Below are 25,135 nucleotides of genomic sequence, written 5' to 3' on the forward strand. Positions count from 1 at the left end.
CCCGACAAAGTGGCAAAGGAAGATAAAAGGTCCGTAAAGGCAAGCAAAATAGTAAGGGAATCAGATATATATATAATAGAATGTCATCCGCATAAGCCGTAAATTTGATTAAAATTGCCTTATGTTTAAAACCTCGAAGAGTAGAGGAATGGCGTAAAGAGAAAAGGTTCCAGAGATAGGACAAAGAGCAGGGAGAAAAAGGGCAACCTTGATGGGTACCTTGTTGTAAATTAAAATAGGAAGATTGGGATCTATTAACAAAAACTGAAGTAGTTAGGGAGGATTACAGCAGATTTATAAGAGACAGGATAGCGGGACCAAAACCATGTCATTTTAGGGCACGCATCGTAAAAAGCCAGTGAATGCAGTTAAAAGCTTTTTCTGCGTCGATGGTTATGGCTGCAACAGGGGACTCTTTGAAGCAAGATGAATGATATTGAGCAAGGTTCTTGAATATCTGCCAGCGTCCTTCCTTTAACAAACCCCGTCTGTCCAGGCCAATCAATTCTGGAAGTACCTGATTATTGCGGAGGGCCAAAATCTTAGCAAATATTGAATAATGAAACAGGGCGATGATTTGCACATGAAGAGAGGTCTTTATCTTTTTTTGGGATTAATCATATCATGCTTCAAGGAAGGTGCCACTGGCCTCATTATGGGAGATAATATATTGAAAAAGAGATAAAAAGTATGGTAAAGAATTTGTGAAAAACAAGAATAAAATTCGGCTGTAAAGCCATCTGGGCCAGGGGCCTTATTCCTAGGTAGCCTAACTAAAGACGACTAAATCTAAGAAAGGAACACATCTTTGCCTAGAATAGAACAGTTGGCGGGGAAATCGAGGGGGTGCAAATCAAAAAAAGTATCTAGGGCAACATCAGAAGGAGAAGATTCCGGAGTGTACAAGGACATATAAAAATCTGTAAAGCATTTCAATATTTCCTCATCCTTAAAATGATAAACACCAGTTTCATCAAAGATATTACCTATTGTAGACCGTTGAGATTTGACCTTCAAATAACAATTTACTCGCTTTGTTGCGGCCACCATAAAATTTGGAATTGATTTCAAGTAAAGTCCCAGAAGCTTCCTCAGTGGATTTCTTGTTAAAATTCAATTTCGACCAATTTCTCAAGGGTAGCCCATCATTAGAGGAAAATGTATGTTTCAATTGTTTGATATAGGAGAGTGTGGAAGCAGATTCTGTAAGGAATTGTTTCTTCTTAACAGCCTCATAATCAATTATAAAACCCCTGGCTGTCACTTTGAAAGCATCCAAAATGGTGTGAAAGGGTGCATCCGGATTGGCATTAAAGAGAAAGAATTCTGACAAACAATCTTTGAAGTGCCCTACGAAAGTAGGATCTGTGAGAAGATAATTATTGAAATGCCATCAACGTGATTTAAAGGGTATTAAAGGAAAATCGAAATTAATAAAGACAGGTGCGTGATCGGACATAAGTATTGATCCAATTTTAGCATGATGAAAATGTGGGAGAAATATAGTCAATTCTAGAAGTAGAATTATGTGCGAGGGAATAAAAGGTAAATTCCAAGCAATCTGGGTTATATACCCTCTAGGCATCTACCAGCCCTCTCAAACGGACCGTATTAGCAAAGGTTTTTGTGCATTTTGTTTGGAATGTACCTGGAAGATTTCCTGTCGGTGAAAGGGTCCATAACCTGATTGCAATCACCACCCACTATGAGGATTGAGTCGCATAGTAAATGAAATGTACTTGACATGGAGTGCCAAAACAGTAAATCAATACCAGTGGGACCATAAATGTTGAGAAGAGAGATAGGGGAACCATTTATGCGTGTATGAAGAAGAAGCCGTCATCCATTTGTATCCTTCTTTTCCCTCTCTATAGTGAGGGAAAGGTTTTATGAAAAAATATCACCGCTCCACATTTTCTGGGGAACAATGCACCTGACCAACCCATTGTTTTTAAGGGAATTAATATCATTGTCAATAAGATGTGTCTCTTGCAACATCGCAATGTCACATTGTAATCTAGAAAGATGGGTAAGAACCAATGTCCAGTAGAGCAACGGCGGACCTCTAATTCCGCATCTCCCACCAGTTACAATTAGTAATTTTACTGAGCAGCCAACCCCAACGCCAGCCGTTGCTTGACGTTTCTGTGCCCCAGATCAAAGGTTGCTGTTTGTGAAATGGGGGTGCACAGATCATAAAGTCCAAAAGTCAAGTAGTGGTATAAAATATATGTTTCTTAATTTCAAATTTTAAAATTCTGCAAACTGAGACACTTAGTCAAAGCGTTTCATCCCCCCACTGGGTACTTCATCAGGGCTGAAAAAATTACTAACACAAATATTACGTTTAATATACTAGGACACAGGGCTGAAATGATATGTATATGTATATACACATTGATATATTAATAACACATAACTTTGCAAACATATATGTCTGACTGGGTGGTACCTTATCAATATGGCATACAAAGACTACATGCCTGGGATGTAATCTGCCCGTGTTATTGGGCCAATTTGATCCCACTACTTGGGGGCAGACAGTCACTGCGAGGCTGAACTCTGAATTGGATATTTGGTATATTTAACGTCACATCCCCGGGGTGTATTCCCCCTATTAGGATATGTTAATGGTTGAGATTTCTGGTGCCTGTAGAATGTGTACATTACACTTAGAACCAGATAGGGACCTCTGGTCGGGTGTCATTCAACTTAATTGAGAATGAGCATGCAGGTGTCACACGAGTACAGGGAGACAGGTAGCACCCACTCGGTCAATCTTGGAAGTATCTGGGAATGTATAATTCAACCTTGAACAACTTAAGTTGCCACTAGGATTGGGGCTGTGTTAGACAATTTACCATGGTTTACCACAAGTTGGTCAGTTTTGCCTGGCAGGTGGATGGACTCGATAGAGTGAGCATGGGTCTGGTCCTGGACCTCCCTCCAAAGATCAACATTGCCTCCTTTGAGCAAGCCTTAATTAAGTCCCGACCAATAATCAGCGGGGAGCTGGTAGAGGCGGTTAGTAGCTTTAATGGGTGTATGGAATGTGCGGTCAAGGAATCCAAAAAGCCTAATGCCCCGTCCCGACTTCGCTGCATCCCTTCTCAGCCATGGTTTTCACCCGATCTAAGGGATTTGAAACGTGGCTGCAAGAAATTAGAGGGGGCTTGGAGACGAGACTATCAGCCAGAGGCTAAAGCAATCCTGAGGACTGCCCAGAGGGAATATTATGCTGCCATCAGATTAGCTAAGGGTGGTTACTATGCTGGGAGGATTGCTAAAGCTAGTAACAATAGCCGTGAGATCTTTTCAATTGTTAAAAGCTTTTATCCCCTGTGGCAGACTCACCATTGCTTCCCTCCTCTTCTCAATGGTGCGAGGAGCTATCCTGTTTTTTCAGTGAAAAAATTGAAAAAATTCATAGAGATTTGCTCGCTGCCTTGCCCACAGGCAATATTCTGATGACTACTGTCTTACAAACAGTCCACTGCCCCTCACAGCAGTTTCTGGATTTTTCAGTGGCAGAGGAGCCTGATGTCCAGGCTCTCCTTCAGTCCCTGAAATCGGGCTCACCTTCTGACCCTTGCCCTGCCCGGGTTCTCTCTGGAGTGGCGTCTACTGTATGTACTGAGGTCACCCAGATTGTGAACCTTTCACTGTCTTCTGCCACGGTTCCGGGAGGCTGGAAGCAAGCTATGCTGCTCCCTTTACTGAAGAAGTCAGGGCTTGAGGCTACGGTACTGGGAAATTATTGCCCTATATCTTTGCTACCTGCCCTGGCGAAGATCTGTGAGAAGGTGGCTTTTCGCCAACTGGACAGCTTTATCGAAAGATCCAATACCCTGCACCCGGCGCAGTCAGGGTTCAGGGCGGCCTTTTGCACAGAGACAGCTTTGGTGGAGGTGACGGAGGCCATTCGAGAGTGCTTGGATGGTGGCGGCAGAGCTGTCCTGATTCTTCTGGACCTCTCTGCCGCGTTCGATACCGTCCCCCATAATCTCCTCCTTGCTAGACTGTCTGAGATTGGCATTGGCGGCAGGGTACTGGCTTGGTTGTCATCCTTCCTTTCTGATAGGACGCAGCAAGTATGGATGCCGCCGTTTGCCTCAAAGGCCAAACCACTCTGCACGGGGGTCCCTCAGGGCTCCACTTTGAGCCTGTTGATGTTTAACGCCTACATCACCCCTGTGATATACCTGGCTGAACAGCTTGGGGCTAAGGTCATCGGATACGCTGATGACACCCAGCTGCTCTTTACCTGGCCGGATGACCAGCTGGATACAACGGCTGTTCACCTCTGTCTTTACTTGGTGTTTCATTGGCTGGCGATGGCCCAGCTTAAATGCAACGAGGATAAGTCAGAGGTCCTCTTCTATGGGTCCTTCCCCTCCAACTTTAAGAATGAGTTGTGGCCCTCAGATTTTCCTAGTCCCAAGGTGATGGGAGGCCCGGCTAAGAACCTCAGAATTTGGTTCGGAGAAGACCTCAGATTTGAGGACCATATCAAGAAGCTGTCAGGGACTTGTTTTGCTACGCTAAGGGCTTTAAGAAAATTCTTCCCTCTGCTGCCCAGAGAAGCTAGGGAAACGGTTGCACGTGTCCTCATCTTGTCCAGATTGGACTATGCTAATGCATTGTTTTGTGGTATCCCGGCGTATTTGGTCAAACGACTGCAGGTTGTCCAGAACTCCGCGGTCCGCCTTTTGTTTAGCATTCCGAAATGGCAGAGCGCTCGTTCACACATGCGTGCACTCCACTGGCTCCCTGTAGCTCAGAGAATTATGTTCAAATCTCTCATGCTGTCATTTAGAGCTGTCCACGAGCTAGGCCCCGGCTACCTGAGGAAGCGCTTCTCTTTCTACACTCCTTCTCGCTGTCTCAGGTCAGCCTCGCTGGCCAAACTGACTCTTCCCCGCTATAAGCGGGCTAGGCTGGGCGGCCAATCTATTTCTGTGGTAACTGCGAAGGCTTGGAATGCTCTCCCCCTTCATTTGCGTACCGCCCAGTGTCTATCCAAGTTTAAAAAGGATCTCAAGACCCATCTGTTTGTTTGTCAGGTCAAGGCTGTCTCTCTGTGTTATGTTTGGTCACCTCTGCAACGCGCCAGGATACTCCCCAGTAGCAGAGCGCACTACAAAACAACCTATAACATAACATAACATAACATTACATGGTGCTATCACACACAGGGGTGGACAGCTGCCCTGGACCTGTCTAGGGATTGAACAGTCAAACTCATGCTTCTTTTTGCAATGGAGTGCTTTGGGTTTGCGCATGGCGAGCCTAGGGGTCTGATCACACTTCCATTGATGGCCTATTTTCTTATCTCAAAGATTTTCCTATGCAGGATTTATCATACCTGCCATCTCCTCGATTGGCTTCGGTGCAATACACTGAACCACCACACACATTGTTTCAAGAAAATCATGAGTCATGACACCACTTTCTAAAAAGGTATGTCGTTGAAGTATCTTATACCTCATCATTGTGTTACCTATACTGTTTTTGGGTAGATATCTCTGCTATTTACATGGGTCCCCTCGCAGCGCATTGCAATTTGATCAGATCAATTTTTTATCACACATCTAAACTACACTTTGCTTGCCTACACATATTGTTTTTAGGCAAACGTGAGTCATGACACCTCTCTGTTATTAAGGATGTTCTTTAAGCATTTTATCTCTTATTAATGTATTACCTACATCTTGCTTGGGTACACATCTCTACAATCACCATGGGTCCCCGTTCAGCGAATTGCAATTTGATTGCATTCGTTTTTGCCTACCATTCCTAGTCTTACAAACCCGGCATCAACACAATGCATCCCTTGTAGTTAACAATATCATGTCCTTGATCACTTTTACACTTATTGCTGTGTGCCACATGGAGCTATTTTAACATTTGTTGCCCTACATGTGTCTTTTCTACAAGATGTAACACATAATTGTTTTGCCACATCTGAATTTTGGATATCTCATCCACCAGGTTGATATATGGATGCTCATTGAATTTGCAACTACTACTGGGAGTACCTATTGAACATGCTATTCCGGAAATCTTATACTGGCCATTGTGAGTGGGCACATTCCAGTGTTTACTTTCATTGGTAGGTATGCAGCACTGCCTTCCCCACTTTCTTTCTTTGTGATTATCCCGGATTTGCCTGCCATTAAGTTCATCCACCTATATGAGCTAAATACATCCCTGTGTCTAAGGTACATAATAACACCCACCCGCCACAGAGCTACATTGCAGAGAGGTGTATAATTAAGAGGGAATAACTTCCTGAGAAGGCAAAGTAACAACAAACACAAATGAAATAAACTGATAACAACAGTACTGGCAAGGACCATCAAAAACCTGTAAATTGAATGAGGATAAGCCAAAAAGGCACATAAACATATTGAAAAAGTCAGTATTCAGGTTTTCCGGAAGCCCAATTATTCCCTCACTTACACAATGGCATGCCCGCCTATAGCGCACATTGGCAAACGAGCGATTGTCTGACATAGTGGATGACTCGCGTAAGGGCTTCAATTATGTTTGGAGCCCACTAGTAAGCTACTTATTGGAAGGACTTCGTTATATATTTGTATATATTTATGTATATTTGTGTATATATGCGTGTATGTATTGTTTCTTATAGAACGTACATAGGACTACATATATTAAAGAACGTTTTTTAATTACTATTTGGTGTTGGTGGCATGAATTCATACAAAGTTATCGGATAATATTTTAATCCAAGAGAGGGACTAATTGGTGTTTTCCTTCAACATAAATTTTTTGGGATGTCTATTCCAACGCATTATTGTTATATTTACAATTATTTGCCCAGATGCATTTGGAGGGATAGGGCTTACCTCCTCTACCCCCACTTGACAAATCACCCCGAAACTTTCAAGACAGGATCTGACCTGAGTGAACTTTTTTTGCGAACATTTTGTAAACATTCTTCAAACAGCACTAAAGATATTGACAAATCAAAAATCACTTTTCCTATGGAAACTAGGTCCTAACATTAACTATCTACTGGCGATCGTCAGTAGGTTATATATATATATATATGTATATCTCATGTATCTATTGCCTACGGTACATAAGAACATTACCTGTCCACCAGGGAGGCCGATAATCTCAGCCAAACAGGGATTGTTGGAGAACATTTCGGTATATATAGATTCCTATTACAGGAACATGTAAAACTACTCCCATCATACGTGCGAGACACAACAGATTTTTTAGAACAAATTCACGGTTTCCAATGGAATAATTAATTTTTACTGTTGGCATTGGATGCCTGCAATCTGTTGGTCTTTCTTCAGTGCCGGGACGCCCTTTTGCTGGGGCAGCTGTCGCGCTATATAAGACACCCTAACATCACATAACATAACATATACGTCAATCAGATATGAGGATGGTTTGAGAGCTTTGAGCTACTTCCGAGGCAAAAGACCTATTGAGTAATTTATGCATAAGATGTTACTAGATATCACAAGATTCTGCCTAGAGAATAATTATTTCATGTTTGATAAGAATATTTACCGCCAATTAGAGTAGCTGCAATAGCGTTTATCCAAAAGCTTTTGTTCTAAATATATACAGATGTCATATTTTACTGCAGAAAACTGGGTTTTATTGCATTTTAGCTTTAATGAAATGTAGGAACCTATGCAGGATATATACCTCTTTATATATCTTTTTATGCCTCCTCCACCCATTTGTTGTTTCCAAATTTAGTCACACAGTCCCAGTGTTGACTATAGAATGTATTCTATAATTTTGGTTTCATCAGGATTCCTAACAATGAAGGTCAACCAAAGTATCATCACTAATTTGCACTTCACGGCACTAGTCACTTTCCAGCAGTATGTCTCATAATATGACTTAAGTTCTCCGAAGGCATGGTTCAGCAGGCCAGGCAGATATGTATTTGATGATACTAGCTGGTCCCTATTAGTGTTTAGTATAGGTAAAGCATTTCGGTATATATCAGGCCATGTGTTAATGTGGACAAGTGGGAAAAAGCAATATTTGCACAGGTATACCTCAATATTTGGACTAATTTTTAAGGATTTTAAAAGATTGGTATTGAGTACAGCGGTTTTATTACGTTATAAATATGTATGTATTTATTTATTTATATATTTATGTATATTTATACATGTTTAGATTTATGTATTTATGTGCTTAAGCAATGGGACTACCCTTCGGGATTCTCGACATGCTATGGGTTATTCTGCCTTATTGTAATTCGAATCCCTGCCATGTTTTGAAATTACAAGACAATTATGCATTTATGCAAACTATATAATTATATGTTTTTCAAAATATAGAATTGCATATGCTTTAGGGTGAACGTCTGCGTATTTAAACAGAAATTAACTAACATTTAAGCTAAACATGTAATTGAATGAAAATATATATACTGCTGTGGAGAAAACAAACTGTGAGTCTGCTTTCCATTTTCCTTATGCACTTTAAAAATTAATGGAAACACTTGTACGTCATGTGATCAAGGCCTCTAGGGGCTGAAACGCGTCATGGGGGAAAGCACGAAATAAAAATATTTGCACAGAGAAAAAACTGGTGTCCGTTCCGTTTCTGGCTCTATGACAAGGAGTGGTGATAATACGGCTTACTTGCAACATATATACATGTATATATATTCACTGAAAAAACCATAGGTTTCACACCAGTTATAGTTAGGAATTAGCATTTCAAAAACCTAGTAAATTCACTGAAAAAACCAGTTATAGTTAGCTGGAAATTTTACTGCCATAAAAACAGTGAAATTCCCACGTTATAGTTAGTTGGACTCACTATAACTTGCGCGCCTGCAATGCACTGCTGATGACGTGACATATTACATCACTCATGTCATGGTCAGTGACATCACTCATGACATCACTGATGACACCATCCAGTGAATGTGTGTCTTTCTGAAATATCAATATGTTTTATATATGTATTTGTAAAGGTCGATGGACGAATAAATGTTTAGATAAGTGTGTAAATGGATGTTTATTTTTAATAAAATATTGATTGGTTAACTGGCTTATAAAGTGTATCTTAGTGAATACATTAAGCATGGGCGGAAAATCCGTTTCGCTCGCGGATTTTGCGGATTTTCGGTAAATTCGCAATCCGCGAGATTCGCGAATCTCCCGCAAAATCCGCAAATCCGCGAGCAGCGGATTTTGCTCGCACTGTTCTCGTGAGTTCGCGGCTTCCCAGTACAACTTCGCGCCCCGCGAATAAGTGCAAAATTGCAGAAATACGATCTTAGCAAAACTGAAACTACTTACCAGGTTCAAAAGTTCAGGCTCATCATTAGTAGCCATTTCCTGTAGTGCTTCCTGAGGGGCCCCTCCAGAGTTCAGTTGCCAGTTGCAACTATTATGTGACCCTGCTCTGAACCTCAGAATAGTTACACATATGCCACAAAGGTCCTGAATTACAGCTAAGGGAGACAAGCAGGAGCCAGGCTGGAAGTTCAAATCCATTAATCAGCCCCTAATTCATTATTGTCAGTTGGGGCAGGGCAGGTGTTGTTACTAATTTTGCAACACTGAAAGCACTTAGCAAGTGCAAAAGATCACCAATCAGGAAGCACTAAGGAAGCAGGTGCCAGCTAAAAAAATATTCTGTGACACATTAATCAGCCCCAAATTAATTCAGGTCACTTGAGGCAGGGAAGGTGTGCTTGCGTTGCCACAATAATGTACACTGACTGGACAACCAGAGGGTGCTGTGATGAAACAGAGGGTGGCATGGGTGGGCCAGAGGGTGGCATGAGTAGTCAGAGAGTGGCAGTGGTGACAGAGAGTGGCAGTGATGAAGAAGAGTGTCCCAAACAGGCTGGACACACGTAGAAACAACAAGTTCGCGAAACTTGCGACCCAACAGGTAAGTTCGCAATTTGCGACATTGTACAAAACCCTCGCGAACTGGCAGAAACCCGCGCAAACACAAAAAAAAAATCCGCAAATTCGCGAGAATTCGCGGATTTTGCGGTTTGCGAGTTCGCAAATCCGCAAAATTCGCGAACGCGAGATTCGCAAAATTCGCCCATGCTTAGAATACATATATTAGCGAGTAATTTTTAAATATTTTAAATATATGTATCAGTGTTTTACTTTGTGTATAAGTGGCTGCATGGGTTGGTGACTGACTCACTGTTTGTATGTGTTTTTAAGACAGCGTATGTGCAGGACTGTATGGGTGGATGAGTGTGAATATGTGTGTGTTAGTGAGTGAATGCCTGCCTCACTAGTGACTTTATCAGTAACTATATATGTTTTAATCTAGTATATGTGAGTATTGATGTAAATAATTGAGTATATGTGAGAGTGAGAGATTGTAAGAGTTCCTGTTTAAATAAGTATGTGTTTCTATAAGTGATTGTTTTAGAGAGTAAGTATGTGTAGGTTTTCTTAAAAGTAATGTGCTAGTGTGTATATAGCTGTATATGCAAATAAATGGATGTTCAATAGTTTATTTGCATGTGTGAGTATGTGTGTGAGTAACTTTTGGATGACTGTCGGTGTGTAACAGGATGTATATGTGTATCACTACATATGATGAGTGAGTATATGTATGAGTGACTATATAGAACTGATGCTGAATGAGTGGATGTGTATATAGATGGTGGAATTTACCCGGATGACGCAGAACACAGAGGAGCAGGGAGGCCGACCTATACCCATCAGGTGATGAATCACAATTAACAGAATAGAACACAGCGTTTGAAATTGGACATATAGCTGTTGTGGGATCCTAAATTCAGAAAAGGACCTAAGGCTGTCCCCATAAAATTATTTTGAGAAGTCCAGTGGCTCCTCCGTTGTTCTTTACCTTGCACCCTAAATTGAGACCAGGCTACTGTGCAAAGTGAAGGTACAGATGATTTACAGATATCCGGTTGGTTTAGGAGTTTTCTCAATGGTTAAAAGAGAAACTTCAACAATATCAGATTTATTGTGAACTGTCAAAGTGTCCTGAAGAAGGTGTAAACAATATAAACTCACACCGAAACGCAGTGTTGACCTTTGTACTTTGACCCTTTTTTAACTTTGTTTCACTTTTTGTGAATATTTTACTGGATTTTATTTAGATTGTAACCCTGACAGGGAGGTATTTTAATAAATTGTGTTTATACTTTTCACTTCACTGGTGTGTTTACCTGTTGTATATATTTTTGATTATCAAATATTGTTTGGAGGTACATAAAGGGATAGTGCTTGACATTTAGATTACCATTATATTATGTTGTGATTACTCAAGGACCCTCTAGTTATGAGTCTTGCCCTAGCATTGTTTTGTTCTAGTCAGTATTCCTGACCCCATTGAGTCTACTACAAAACACAGGTCTCTCCTTTTTTGTTGTAGTACTCTCCCCCTACCTGTGTCTAATAACCAGGGGAACCTTCCATATATTTTGTTGTGTATGTGTTTTTAAGACAGCGTATGTGCAGGACTGTATGGGTGGATGAGTGTGAATATGTGTGTGTTAGTGAGTGAATGCCTGCCTCACTAGTGTCTTTATCAGTAACTATATATGTTTTAATCTAGTATATGTGAGTATTGATGTAAATAAGTGAGTATATGTGAGAGTGAGAGATTGTAAGAGTGCCTGTTTAAATAAGTATGTGTTTCTATAAGTGATTGTTTTAGAGAGTAAGTATGTGTAGGTTTTCTTAAAAGTAATGTGCTAGTGTCTATATAGCTGTATATGCAAATAAATGGATGTTCAATAGTTTATTTGCATGTGTGAGTATGTGTGTGAGTAACTTTTGGATGACTGTCGGTGTGTAACAGGATGTATATGTGTATCACTACATATGATGAGTGAGTATATGTATGATATAGAACTGATGCTGAATGAGTGGATGTGTATATAGATGGTGGAATTACTGAATTGGTTGTTGTAACTGGTATGGGTATCTCCATTTTTTTTGAAAATGTTAGTTTCTATTTTTGAATATGTGTTTCAAGGGTTACATTACACTGAAAGGAGGTCTGTCAGTCTGTCACAAGGATGGTGTCATGAGTGATGTCACTGACCATGTCATGAGTGATGTAATATGTGACGTCATCAGCAGTGCATTGCAGGCGCGCAAGTTATAGTGAGTCCAACTAACTATAACGTGGGAATTTCAATGGTTTTATGTCAGTAAAATTTCCAGCTACCTATAACTGGTGTGAAACCTATGGTTTTTTCAGTTAATTTACTAGGTTTTTTAAATGCTAATTCCTAACTATATATAAGGCCCCAAACCTATGTTTTTTTCAGTGAATTTAAAAATGTTGTTAATAGCAAATGTCTATAGCTATGAAATGTAATATTTTTGTAAATGAATGAATCCTATATTATATTTGTATTTAAAACAATTTTTTTAATGTATATATTTATATATATTTATTTTTTTGCCCTGGAGTGCTCCCAGGGCGCGCCCCGGTGAGCGCCCCGGAAAGCGTAGTCTTTTGAAGCGCCCCAGGGCACGCTCCGGAGAGCGTCCTGTTAGTGCTTTTGCGCGAACGAAAACATTATCGTGACGTATCGCGTAGCCGCGTCCACGTGATATGCACAGCGTAAGCGCACCCGGAAGTACTCGAGCGAATACGATCGCGCAACGTACACATCCGACCGGCTTACGCGACGCGAGCAGGGGCGCACCTACGGGCGTGCCCGGGGGCGCGTCGCGTAAGCGCGTCGGGTCATGTGACCTGAAAATAACACTTTTAATTGGTGCAGAACAGTTTTGGTTTCATAATGATGAAATCCCTAGTCTTGTGACCTGAGAATAACACTTCTCATTGGTTCAGGGCATTTTTTTTTTCTAAATGATGAATGACCCCACCTTTTTTCCTTATTCTGACTTTGTCCTTTGACTGAGGAAGACCTGTTTTGCAATCTTTGAGGTATATTTTGTACTTTGAAATGGCTAGAGTAGCAGCATCAACTGGAGCATCTCCACCACCACCACCACCACCTCCAAGAGGACCACCACAACATCACATTGGTGGTCAAGAAGAAGAGGAGGAGGAGGAAGAGGAGGAGGGGACGAGGAGGAGGTGGCTGGAAGAACACAATACCCCATACCAATCCAAGCTACACATTGTATCGGAGTTTTTTTCCATCCCTGAGGGAAAAAAGAAAGTGAATGCGGCAAAGGTGACTTGCCTTATTTGTGACACGGAACTCTCAAGGGGTAACCCAAATAAAAAATATTCATTTGGGACAATACCATGATAAGGCATATGCAGCGCAAGCATCCTAACAACTATGCTGCCGCAGAAATGAGAGAACTGGCCAGCAACCCTCCCCAATCTACACCCAGCACCTCCAAACGAAAACAACCCACACCATCGGGACCAGAGACAAGGGAGACAATCCCTTGCATTCAACCACGGTTTGGAGAATTTAGGGTCACCTGTATTTTTTGTGGTAAGACCATCTCCTATGGTGAGCAGAGCCTAAAGCTCATCCTCCTTTCTGGTGACAACCACAATTGCCCCAAAAAACCCTAATTTTTTCCAGATTTTTTTTTGCTCCTGTTGAGCCATTTTTAATTCCCTGTTTTTTGTTTCTCCCCATAAAAAGTAACCAAAAAAATACAAAATAGTTCATAAAAGCCAAAAAAAGTACAAAATGTTAAAAAAAATTAAAAAAATATAAAACAACAAAAAGAAGAAAAAAAACAGTTCTTTTTAGAACTACCTCCAATTTCTAAAAAAAGGCTACATTTTTTAAAAACTCTTTCATTCATTTTCCCCCATAGAATGCTCCCTGGTCCGCTCACCGGTGCGCGTACCGGGAGCTCCCCCCGCGCAAATCAAAAAAATTTTTTTTTTCAACCGGGGGGCCCTTTTATAGCCCCCACATCAAACCTAGGGGGTCAAGGGTGGTCTACTCTGCCCCCTTATTGTCATTTCCCCCTTTGTTTTTCCCACCTCTTGTGTCTCAATCCTACCGAGACACAATATGGCGGCCGCTCCGTACTGTTTCGAATGTTTACAGACACCCGAGAGCCAATCAGCTTTCCGTGCGCACCTCACGTGGCGCGCCCTGAGCGCTACCCGGGGCGCTGCCATAGATATATATATTTTTTTGAACCTAAATTACTCAAAAACCACTGGAGCACATATCTTGAGACATAGCAAAAGCACATCGGGCTACCAGTCCCTACAATTTTGCCAAGTTTGGTAGAAATCCATTCAGCCGTTCCGGCTAAAAGTGAGTTCGACCGCCCTATGGAAATTAACATGGGGAAAACACGTTTTGGAACCCCCCTTTTATCTTGGCCCCCGCTTCACGAATCCCCCCCAAACATTTAAGGAAGGACCGGGGCTCCGCGAGGCAAATTTGAGGAAATTTTCAGGCCGATTCGTCAACCGGCTGCAAAGTTATTCACAATAGAATTTTTAGATTTTGCATTGAAAAAAATCCTAACTATAACTACCTACTGGCGACCGCCAGTAGGTAATATATATATATATAACATGTCCTTCATATATATATAAAGGACATGTTTAAACGCAAAGGGGCGTCAACGCAGGCGGCGAATAAAACGACAACGCCTGTAGAAGCACCACAGGATCGAAAACTAAAAGACACATTCATAAAGCTGGAGAAACTACATGAGCGCGAGGTGCGCAAGTGGTGGGAGGCTACAAGCTTAACAAACTATATCGAGGAAAAGAGAGTACCTAGGGGACTAAGAGTACACACTGTACCCTCTTATGAGCATCCGGATCCCCAATTGCTTACTGACTGGTTCGACCACACAGCATCCTATTGCGAAGGCACTCTGAAAATCTTAGTTAAATATGCCTGGAGCGATAGGGGGAAAGTATTGGAAGAGATTGATATGATCAATGAAGAGCTGGAAAAAGAAACGGACACAGGGATAAAAACATCAATATCCCAGATGAGAGACCAGATGAAAGCAAGATTGGCGAAATACGAACACAAAATCAGAATCCACAAACAAGAAAAACAAAAAAATAAATAAAAAATATGAGCGCGATGCCAATGACTATGCGACTGGGCGCGTATTAACATATGCGAAGAAATTTGACGCCCCTCGGAAGGCTCTTCAGAAAAGAACCATGACAACCATGACAGCTACGACAAGCAATATGCCGGAAACAGAACCCGCCACCTCAGAGTCAGACCTGACTGAGAACGAGTCAGGGGATGAACAACGGAGGCAGAATGACTCAGATTCACAAGATGCATTGCACAATGTACAAGGAGCCCTACCACAGAAGACTCCTTTTCAGGAGGAATACGAAGTAATCAAAAGCTCCTGGCTAAGGGGCGGCAAAAACAAACCGCCCGATGTGGATGCAAATGCAGATGCCACTGCAACAGCAACACCAACCAGAGGAGGAGGACGAGGAGGGCAGGCGGCGGGAAGAGTAGGCAGAGGAAATGCAAGAACCTCTCGATGGACGAGCCGCCAGACGAACAAGAAGCAGTGATTGTGGATCCTAAAGATAACACTGACCAAGCCAGCCTGACTGTAGTGAATTTAACAACAAAACAATTGACGGAAGCAGAAATTGAAGTTTTAAGTCTGGGTCTCACCTTCCGTCCCACGAATGACCTCGAGTATACACATACTAGAATCGACTTGTTCCGATTCACCAGAAAGCTGAAGCTCCACAAACATTTTAAACTGCGCCCGCACTTAAAAAATACAAAGAAAGGCCCTAGAATGAATGAAATGGATATACTCAGCGCTAAAGATCTACCAGCTATCGAGGCATTGGAGGACTTACGACTAGACCAGGATTCCGATCAACAAGAGGAAGACCTGACTATCGCACAACGAGCTGTCCTTCAAGGGGTCGAGCAAGAAAGAGAAGAAAGTTTGTTCAAACCCACATCAACTTTTGTACTACAAACATCATGGGATGCAATTGATGTCTTCACGGAGGCAATGAAAAGAGACCTGACATTATACAGAAAATCGCAACCGTCAATTTCAACAAACAACATTTCTGAATGCCAACGCCAAGCTCTGAAGGGTCTGATCAGTGATGAATCCATAGTGATCAAGCCCTCGGACAAGGGGGGCAACATGGTTCTAATGAGTAGAGACCTATATAGAACTGAAGCCCTGAGGCAACTTGCAGATAGAAATTTCTACAAGGAATGCACGAATGCAGTGTACCAAACAAGCATCACTAGATACGACGCTCTAGTACAAAAATGGTACAATCACAACATGCTCGGGAAGGACGAAAATCTATTTCTCAGGAACCACACCCCCGTGCTACCAACTTTTTACCATCTCCCCAAACTTCATAAAAACATGGAAAATCCCCCTGGCCGCCCAATAATTTATTCTATTGGCAGTTTGACTGAGAACATGTCACGTTTTGTTGACAACATCCTGTTTCCCTTAGTGACTAAACTGAAATCTTACATAAGGGATACGAAAGACTTCTTGACTAAGATCCAGGAACTAACATGGGACTCTGGGCACCTGCTGATGGTTTTAGACATTACTAGTCTTTACACCTGTATAGACCACAGGCAGGGTCTCGAAGCCATCAAACACGCTCTCAGTCAGCGCCAAATGAAGTATGCATGCCACAATGAAATGATCACGGAGTTCACAGAATTTTGCCTAACCAATAATATTTTCCTCTTTGAGGACCAGCTGTATATACAAACATCTGGGACGGTGATGGGTACCTGCTTCGCTCCCAGCTACGCGAACTTGTTCATTGGCTGGTGGGAGGAGCAGGTACCCAGGAGCTGCACAACTGGTACAGACACAGGGCATGTAAAATGCTGGTATCGTTACACTGACGATTTGTTTATCGTGTGGGATGGAGGAATGGACTCAGCAGAAGAATTTATCAAAATTCTTAATAGCAATGACCTCAATCTACATTTCTCGGGCTCGGTCAGTCCGGTGGCAGCAGAGTACCTAGACCTGAAGGTATATATTGAGAGTAACCAACTGCATACCACCCTGTACAGAAAGGATACTGCTGGCAATTCAACACTCTTTGCCAGCAGTAGCCACCCCACCCAGCTAAAGAACAGCATTCCCTACGGAGAGCTATTAACTCAAAGGACTCCGATTTTGAGGCGGCTGCTTCAGAATGTATAACAAGATTTTCCATGAGGGGATATGGTAGTACCTTACTAAAAAACACTTTGAAGAAGGTAAGGAAGATGCAAAGATCCCAACTCTTGCCAACTAACGATCCTATTGTGGGCAGGAATAGAAAATCAAACAAGGAAAACTGTAAATTCAGACTCATTACTCCATATTCCAAGGGAGCAAGGGATCTGAAAGCCATGCTTAATAAGAACTGGCACATCTTAAAAACGGACAGTGTACTCGCGGATGACCTACCTGCTCATCCCTTAATCACTTTCAGCCGGGCTAGGTCACTCAGTGACATGCTTGTCTCGAGTCATCTAGACAAACTGACACCTAAAACTAATTCCTTGAAGAGAATGGCGGGCTTCTTCCCTTGCGGCCACTGCAAGGCTTGCAGTGGTAGCAGATGGGTGTTATCATATGACATACCTGACACCGGTAATAAAGTGCCGATCAAGCACTTTATCACGTGCAGCTCCCAGTTTGTAGTTTACTGTCTAGTCTGCCCGTGTGGCTTACGCTACATAGGCAGTACTATCAAGGAACTCAAACTGAGGATCCTGGAGCATCAACGGGCAATCGAGAAGGTAGACACCACTTATCCGGTTGCCCGGCATTTTGCAGACGAGCACAGTAAAGACCGCAAACTACTCCGATTTTTTGGATTGGACATTGTTCCTCCCAATATAAGAGGAGGTGACAGGTTAAGAAGACTCCGCAGACTCGAATCCAGATACATTGTAGATCTCTCCACTAAACACCCTGGGGGACTAAATAGCGGTGAGGAATTAGCATGTCATCTGGGCAAATAAGACTATAGGCAAATGAAATTCTCTTAGGAGATCTAGTACATTAACTGTCAGTCCAGAAATTAAATGTACATTCTGTCTATAGTACTTTAATTAGTCCACTGCAATACCGTATTTCCATAGCTATGATCTTGACTTTGATTTTGAATTTGAATTGGATTATGATTTTGATTGCGATACCCCTTTGCAGATTATGACAGGCTACCAGAGGTTTTGTAAATATGTATATATGTATATGATAATATGTGTACATATATGAATAGAATTAGCCAGTGTGGAAATATGACTTGATGTGAGAAAGCTCTAGTGATAATAACTAGTCACCGGATGTCATTTGATATCATAAGGGAATGTACTTCACATTAGTCGTACCATGGTTTCCGATGTATATGATGTATATACTAGTATCCAGAATCGACTGTAATCTAAGTCCGTGGAGCTTCCATCTGGCCAATCTAGTTCTATTGTTGATACATACATACCCCGGAGGATGTCTTTAATTTTTCGTTTTTCCTTTGTCAGCCTATTGGTTTTGAATGAGTGTTCTTCAGTTATATACTCTATGGAATGAATTATTCTTCTTTTTTATGTCTTGATGAATTTCCATGATGAACTTTGGATCAATTCCATATGAAGGATGCCACTACTCTTTCTTTTTATGTGCCTGTTGATTTGCCTTATGAATTGCACTGTTTGTTTATCTGTATATAGGACATTGTACATTATAACATAGGACACTAGCCGATCCACGGCTTTATTTCAATGTGAGAACATACACGAATGAATTGGATAAGACCCCCCATAAGGATAGAACACCGTTCCAATATGGCGCCCATAGAGGCAATAGGGGTATAGTCCTATGTTTATGTCAATGTTCATGAACTTGTTTACTTAATGGGATGTCTGAAATTGACGAGTGACACACTGACGAAGGCTCACACCGAAACGCGACTGTGCTTATCTGTTCCCTTTAATTAAAACTCTGGTCGACTCTTGGATTACGAGTTCTGCCTCTTTCTTGCGAAACGAAGAAGAGTTCTGAGCAACTATATATATATATATATATATATATATATATATATATATATACATATATATATATATATATATATATAATTTGGCAACTCTGTATTACTCTTGTGATGCTGCAGAGTTCCGACCAAATTCCACCAATCGTTATGTTACAGAATTTTCTCCTGCATGACTTCAGAAATGTGAGTGAGACTTGATGTCCCCTAGTGCTGTTTTCTAACATGGGCCGTCTCAAGTGGTCGTAGTCAGAGGGCTGCTTCTTGAGTAGATTTGCTGCAGCTCTCCGGCTGCAGAAAAATCAACTCGAATGGCTTGGTGAATTTGCGGGCAGCATGGTGCAATTCACGCAAAATGTTCAGTACTACTCACTCTACTGGTTCTAAATTGCAGCACAAGCAGTGAGAAAAACATATTTTCTGTCTCTTTGTGGAGCTCTGTGGAATCTCGTGGAGTTTTTTTGTAACTCTACAGAATTCCACTGAGTGAAATATTGTGAGTTCTGCCCAGTCTTAATTCGCCTTAAGAGAATCTTTTGTTGGGAAGCAACGTCAAAATCATGCCCTATCATTTTTCTAGTCCATATTACTGAGAGTAAAGAATTAATTGTACAAGAAAAGTTTATGCTGCATTTTTGTTTCATAGGAATCTTCTTATTGCTGAATCAGGGAGTTTATGTAATCTGACAGAACGGGATTATACATACTTCTCCATAAACATACCATTTTCTTACAGAATAGAATATAAATAATGCTCTGACCTAAAGGTGTAACTTAATTTATCTATGATATCATGTTTCAGTCATAGTAACTACTCAACCAGGTAATGACAGAGAAAAATGTTTGTCTGGAAATTGTGCTATATTTTCAAACCACTTAAGCTTAGAGATGGGAAAGAAACAATTTCTTTATCTTTGTTTAGCTTAATGCTAACAATGTTACTAATCCTAACAGCATGTGAAGTTGTATTAACTCATTTGTGTGGGGCCTCTTTGTATGCAAATGTGAGATCTTCTTAAATGTAATTTTCTTTAATAATCATATCTACTCTACCACAAGTCTGTAAATATGGTGAGTGCCATCAACAATATTTTTCCAAATTCAATGAAAGAGCTGCAGCTAATTTCGCTTCTAAATTCAGGTGAATATCTTTCAGATTGTGTCAATAACAGAATCATATCATTAATCAATTTTCAAGTCTAAGATGTACACATAAAGTTGGTAAACTAGGCTGTGTCCATATAGCAAACAATTTGTGCATACACAACAATGTTAGAAATATATCTGGAACAAACATACCTTGCAAATTATAGAATTAGGGGCAGATGTACAAGCCCCCTACACCACCAGTAAGTCACTTTTTGTGACGTACTGGTGGCGTATGTTACTGCTCCATATTTACAAGGACAGCAAAGCCACCCTGCGAATATGGTCCCTTTACACGGAGCACTTTGCGTGAAAGGGGCGTTCCATGGGTGTTGATGTGGGTGTTCCCATGTAACACCCATGGAACCAGACACATTTCCAGAATTACGAGGAATCTGAAATCTGAAAACTTGTCAGTATGCTACACCGCCCTATGTGTGGCTTAGCGAGGTACAACGTGGAGAAAGGTTTTCATTTCTCCTCGTTTTTTCCTCTTTGAATGTGTGCTGCATTTTACAGCACGCATTGGAAGAGGAAAAGGCCTTTAGTGATTGTATTCGTCCAGGAAGGGGCCTCTTCCTGCACGAAAACAATCTCCACATGGTGCAGGCATTCTTGCACCATGGTGCAAGGGTGCCTGCGCCAGCGCATGGCAGCTGTTTGTCACCAGCACAGGGGAGAGCACCGGAATATGACACATCTTTGTAAATATGTCACACTCCTGTGCTCTGAAAGTGACTCAGTGCGGTGCAGCCAAATGGCTTGGGGAATGCGTAGTCACTTTCTCGTAAATCTGCCCCATAATATATATTTCTAGAGATAGACGGGATCCTTGTTTATTGGTGAGTTTAAATGGCACCAAAGCTTTTGACAGTGTAAAATTAAGTTGCTTGAGGTATTAAGAAATACATTAGTGTACTCCTTCTGCACTTATAAAATGTCTTCTCATTAGGGTTCCAAAGTTTGTGTCAACGCCAATGCCTTGCTTTTAAAGGAAATAGCCTTAAAGAAGACACTAAACTGGACTTTAATGTCCCTTCAGGTTGAACCCAGAGTTAGAACCCTTAGTCATTGCTGATAAAAAAGGACACAGCTATTAAATGAGTGTACATAGGCTCATAATAGTATACAGCATTGGTTTTGGCCGATGATATACAATTAACACATTTTGAATATGAAACTCCAATTCCAGTTATTTAGCAACTCATAGAACAGTTTGGCTCTGTATAATAATTTGCTATTTATTTATCTAGGTCAAGCTAAATATCCTTGGCAAAAAAAGTAAAATGCTTTCTATATTAATAAACTTTAGTTAACTTGATATGCAATAGATGTGATAATAAATGAACTTCTTTTCTTGAATTTTCATCTTTAAACTTTGTGTGTACCTAATTTAGCAATTGGTGGACTGGGTGCTCAGTCACAAATTGATGAAGTTTCCTCTCCGCCAAACTTTGGTCTACTTAATTCTGAATCCGACATACCTTCAGTTTTCCTCAGCAGTGCCACCTCTGGATTTGTCATTGAAAAACAGTCAGAGTAAAGTCATAAGACCGCCCGCCCTATTTAAAGCTAATAGTGTGATTTCCTTTTTTCTGTATGCCACTATCTGGAGAAAACTGGCAGTCATTAATAAAACAAAATTGTCTACACACAATAGAAGAAATATCCCAGGGTGTAGGGGCCAGAAGGAAACTCCTGTTTCAAGAGTTTGATCCATACAAATAAAAAAAAAAGTTAGGTATATGACAATCAGAAATATGGTAGATGCACACCAAACGTTTTGTACCTTTACAAGAAACACATTTGCCACAGCTCCTGTTACGGCACGGCAATCTTTTCAGGGCTGGCGGTGATGTCTTAATTTGTCAGGCTTCAGTCTCGCAGGGGGTTTTGGAGGGGATGAGTTCCACTACCCTGATAAAGGAGGGTCAAACCTCCAGGATCTATATCTGGCCCTTTGTTTTTAAATAAGTGCAATATGTATGAGGCCATTTACACTGTATATGCCTACATGCCATGATATTCCTAATGAGATTATTGTGATGTGTCTTCTGTTTTATTAAACATTATTTAAAACTAGTCATAGTATTATTTTTGGGATCATTGAAAACCTAATTTCCAATCCATGTACTCTCTACACATCCCAGATTTCACACATATTCCCATCAGATTAACATAATGATTTAGATAGGACATGGCTTTTACCTGGTGAGATCTAGTCTTTGTAGTGACAGCAGTCTGCCGAAGTATTTTGGTGATAATATGATGAGGTAATTGAAGCTCATGTCTAGCAGCTGAGTGGAGGTTGGTAGTTGAAGGGGGAGCCCAGTGAGATGTAGATCCATGCAGCAGAATTCAATGTCAGGGATTACCTAGAAAGATAACAAGGTCCATTAATTTAAGTCAAACTCATAATGACATCATTTTTTTGTACAGGCTACCATAGGGGGTGACCTCTGTAACCTGAACCTCCCAATGTTTAGCTTCACTCCTTGACTTTATAATACTATAATTACAGGCCTTACATAAAATATAGTAATTTAATTTAACAGCTGTAATAATGGTCATTTTTCGAAGGTGAGCTGCAGCTTCAGCCTGGTTTTTCTTCCTTTGTTGCATTCTAATTGCCACTTCCTTCCTCATTTTGATCATCCTTCTCCTTTAATCTATATCTTTCTTGGGTGCTCCTTTGTTGGTATTACATCTATTTGTACTTTTCAGATGCTTCAAGAATGCCATTCAATCTCTTTGTCTTTCTTTTAAAGTTCAATTTTCCCTCTTTAAAGAGCATCTTTGCTTACTTTCCTACTCAATATAAAATTCTGCCCAAAGGTGGCCGGGATCAGGTATTCCTTTCATGAGTTTTTGTCGGTCATGAAAGTCCAAGAAATTATTAAAGATGCCTCTAACCAATGGCCCTATTCACAAAGGTAAACTGAGACGAAAGTCTAACTTTACGACTTTCAATATTCACAAAGGGCATTTTTGAGTGGTAAAGTTAGACTTTTGTCTCAGTTAATCTTTGACAAAAAAAATTTCTTATATTTTACAGTGACCAAAACTCTTAGGGGCCAGATTCACAAATGTAAACTTAGATGTTTGGTCTAACGGACTAGCGGATATAAAAATACTACTAGTAAATGCTCTTTGTGCCTTCCCACAGTCATAAACTTAGACGTTTGGTCTAAGTTTAGACCAAATGTCTAAGTTTAACTTTGTGAATCAGGCCCTAAGGACTTTTGGTCTCAGTTAAACTGAAGACTAAAACGTAAATTTAACTGAGACAAAAGTCTAACTTTACTACCCATAAAAGCCCTTTGTGAATGCAACAAGTCGTAAAGATAAACTTGTTTCTCAGTTCACCTTTGTGAATCGGGTCGTCTGTATTTAACTTGTAACATTTGCTGTGCTTCTAATACAGAGGTCAAAAGTCAGGCTACGTCTTTCTGCTTATATTATATGCGCATTGATGTTTACAAACTCCTCTCACATTGCCGTCAGAGAAAGAAAAGTAAAGTGAACTCTTTGACAATCCTGTTGGGGTACAGAGTGTGAACAGAAAGGCTGCAGGATGTCATTTTTTGTAACACCCAACAAAATGTAAATAACTGTAAATTAACTGTTCACATTCAGCAGTTAGGAAAGCAAAAATTAGGCACATGTTTTGTAATTCTGAAGTGTAATGGAAGGAAAGATTTAATTAGGTTCAAAACAAATCAAGGAATTTTAGTTGGTGATGTATATGTGATAAATATTCACTGAAACCTGATTTTCAGACATTTTTTGTGCATGATACAGTTTTATGAGTAAAACGGTATGTCTGTGAAAATAGAGTGGCCATTTTAATCGAAAATGTTCTGTCTTTAAATGACAGTACGCTGCCAGACGATGCTTTAGTTACATTAAACAATTGTCCATCTTATGGCCATTAAAGCACAGTAGGTCACGAACAATTGTCATTCCAAAAAGTGAGTCATGGTTCTAAAACATTTGGAAAGCAGTGTTCGAGAGATTGCACAAGGTGGCAGCAGTCAATGTGCCCAGGAAGTTGTAAAAGCCTTGTATATGGTGTGTCAGGAAGGACGGGTGAGGTATTGGATGAGGTTTGGTATCAAGAGCTGCTACAGTGTGTGAGAATCTTCAGGGGAGTCTTTAATTGTGACAGAGGGCACACTGTTTGATATTTCAATCTGGCAGATGCAAAGTTGTCTGGAGACTAATGTCATACAGGAGAACCTCTAGCAGGGCAGCCAGTAGGTCCCCAGCATTTCACTCCCTGAATGAGTGGCAGGGGAAAGAAGATCTCTTTTGGGAGGACATGGTCATGGACTAGAGTTGGGACAGGATTTTTGGAGACCTGAGGGCTGGACATTCTAGAACACTGTCAGGTGTGAATCACTGGCTAAGAGATGCCACAGGTCATCCTGGTACCCAAACAGTCTTCACAACCAACTGACCAACAATTCTATGCACTATGGGCTCCTGATCTACAGGCCTGTGGGCCCTAAAATGAAGTTTTTAGAGACAATTGTTCATTACCCTAATTACATCTTACTTGGTGATTTTAATATTCATCTACAAGACCCTAATAAAAAAATATTTGAAACTCTTAATTGAGAACTTGAGTAGCTCCAACTTAAATCAGTTGATGAACACTGCCATGCACATTACAGGACACAGGCTAGATGGCATTTTTTCAACCTACTCCAATCTTATGGTGAATAGCCCAGGTTTGAACAAGTTTGTTAAACACCACTATCAATGCATGCTGCACTTTTCCCACTGAATGGAAAAAGCCTCTATTCTTCCTGTGTCGATAAAGCTGTCACTCAACCCCAAGGAAAAGAAAAATTGCTGACCCATTTCACATCTGCCTTTCCCAGCAAAGGACCTGGGAGAGCATTTTAACAATATTCTCTTAAAGGACCTAGAGAATAATGAGCTTCTGGATGAGGCACAGCTTGAATTCAGGTCGAGCTACTGCAAAGAATCAGCTCTGGCAATAGTCTCC

At 40.9% G+C, this 25,135-nt stretch overlaps 1 protein-coding gene across 1 annotated transcript in view; it reads right to left on the reverse strand.

The window, feature by feature from the left end:
- TLR4 (toll like receptor 4) overlaps positions 1-22,476 on the reverse strand; it is a 107,934-nt gene extending 85,458 nt beyond the window's left edge. Inside the window, exon 1 of the mRNA XM_086919994.1 lies at positions 22,330-22,476. Coding sequence (XP_086776120.1) covers positions 22,330-22,469 — 140 coding nt within the window. The 5' untranslated portion in view covers positions 22,470-22,476. The remainder of the gene's footprint in view (positions 1-22,329) is intronic.
- Positions 22,477-25,135: the final 2,659 nt, after the last annotated feature.

This window comes from Lissotriton vulgaris, chromosome 5 (assembly GCF_964263255.1).
Source record: "Lissotriton vulgaris chromosome 5, aLisVul1.2, whole genome shotgun sequence".
Classification (NCBI taxonomy): domain Eukaryota; kingdom Metazoa; phylum Chordata; class Amphibia; order Caudata; family Salamandridae; genus Lissotriton; species Lissotriton vulgaris.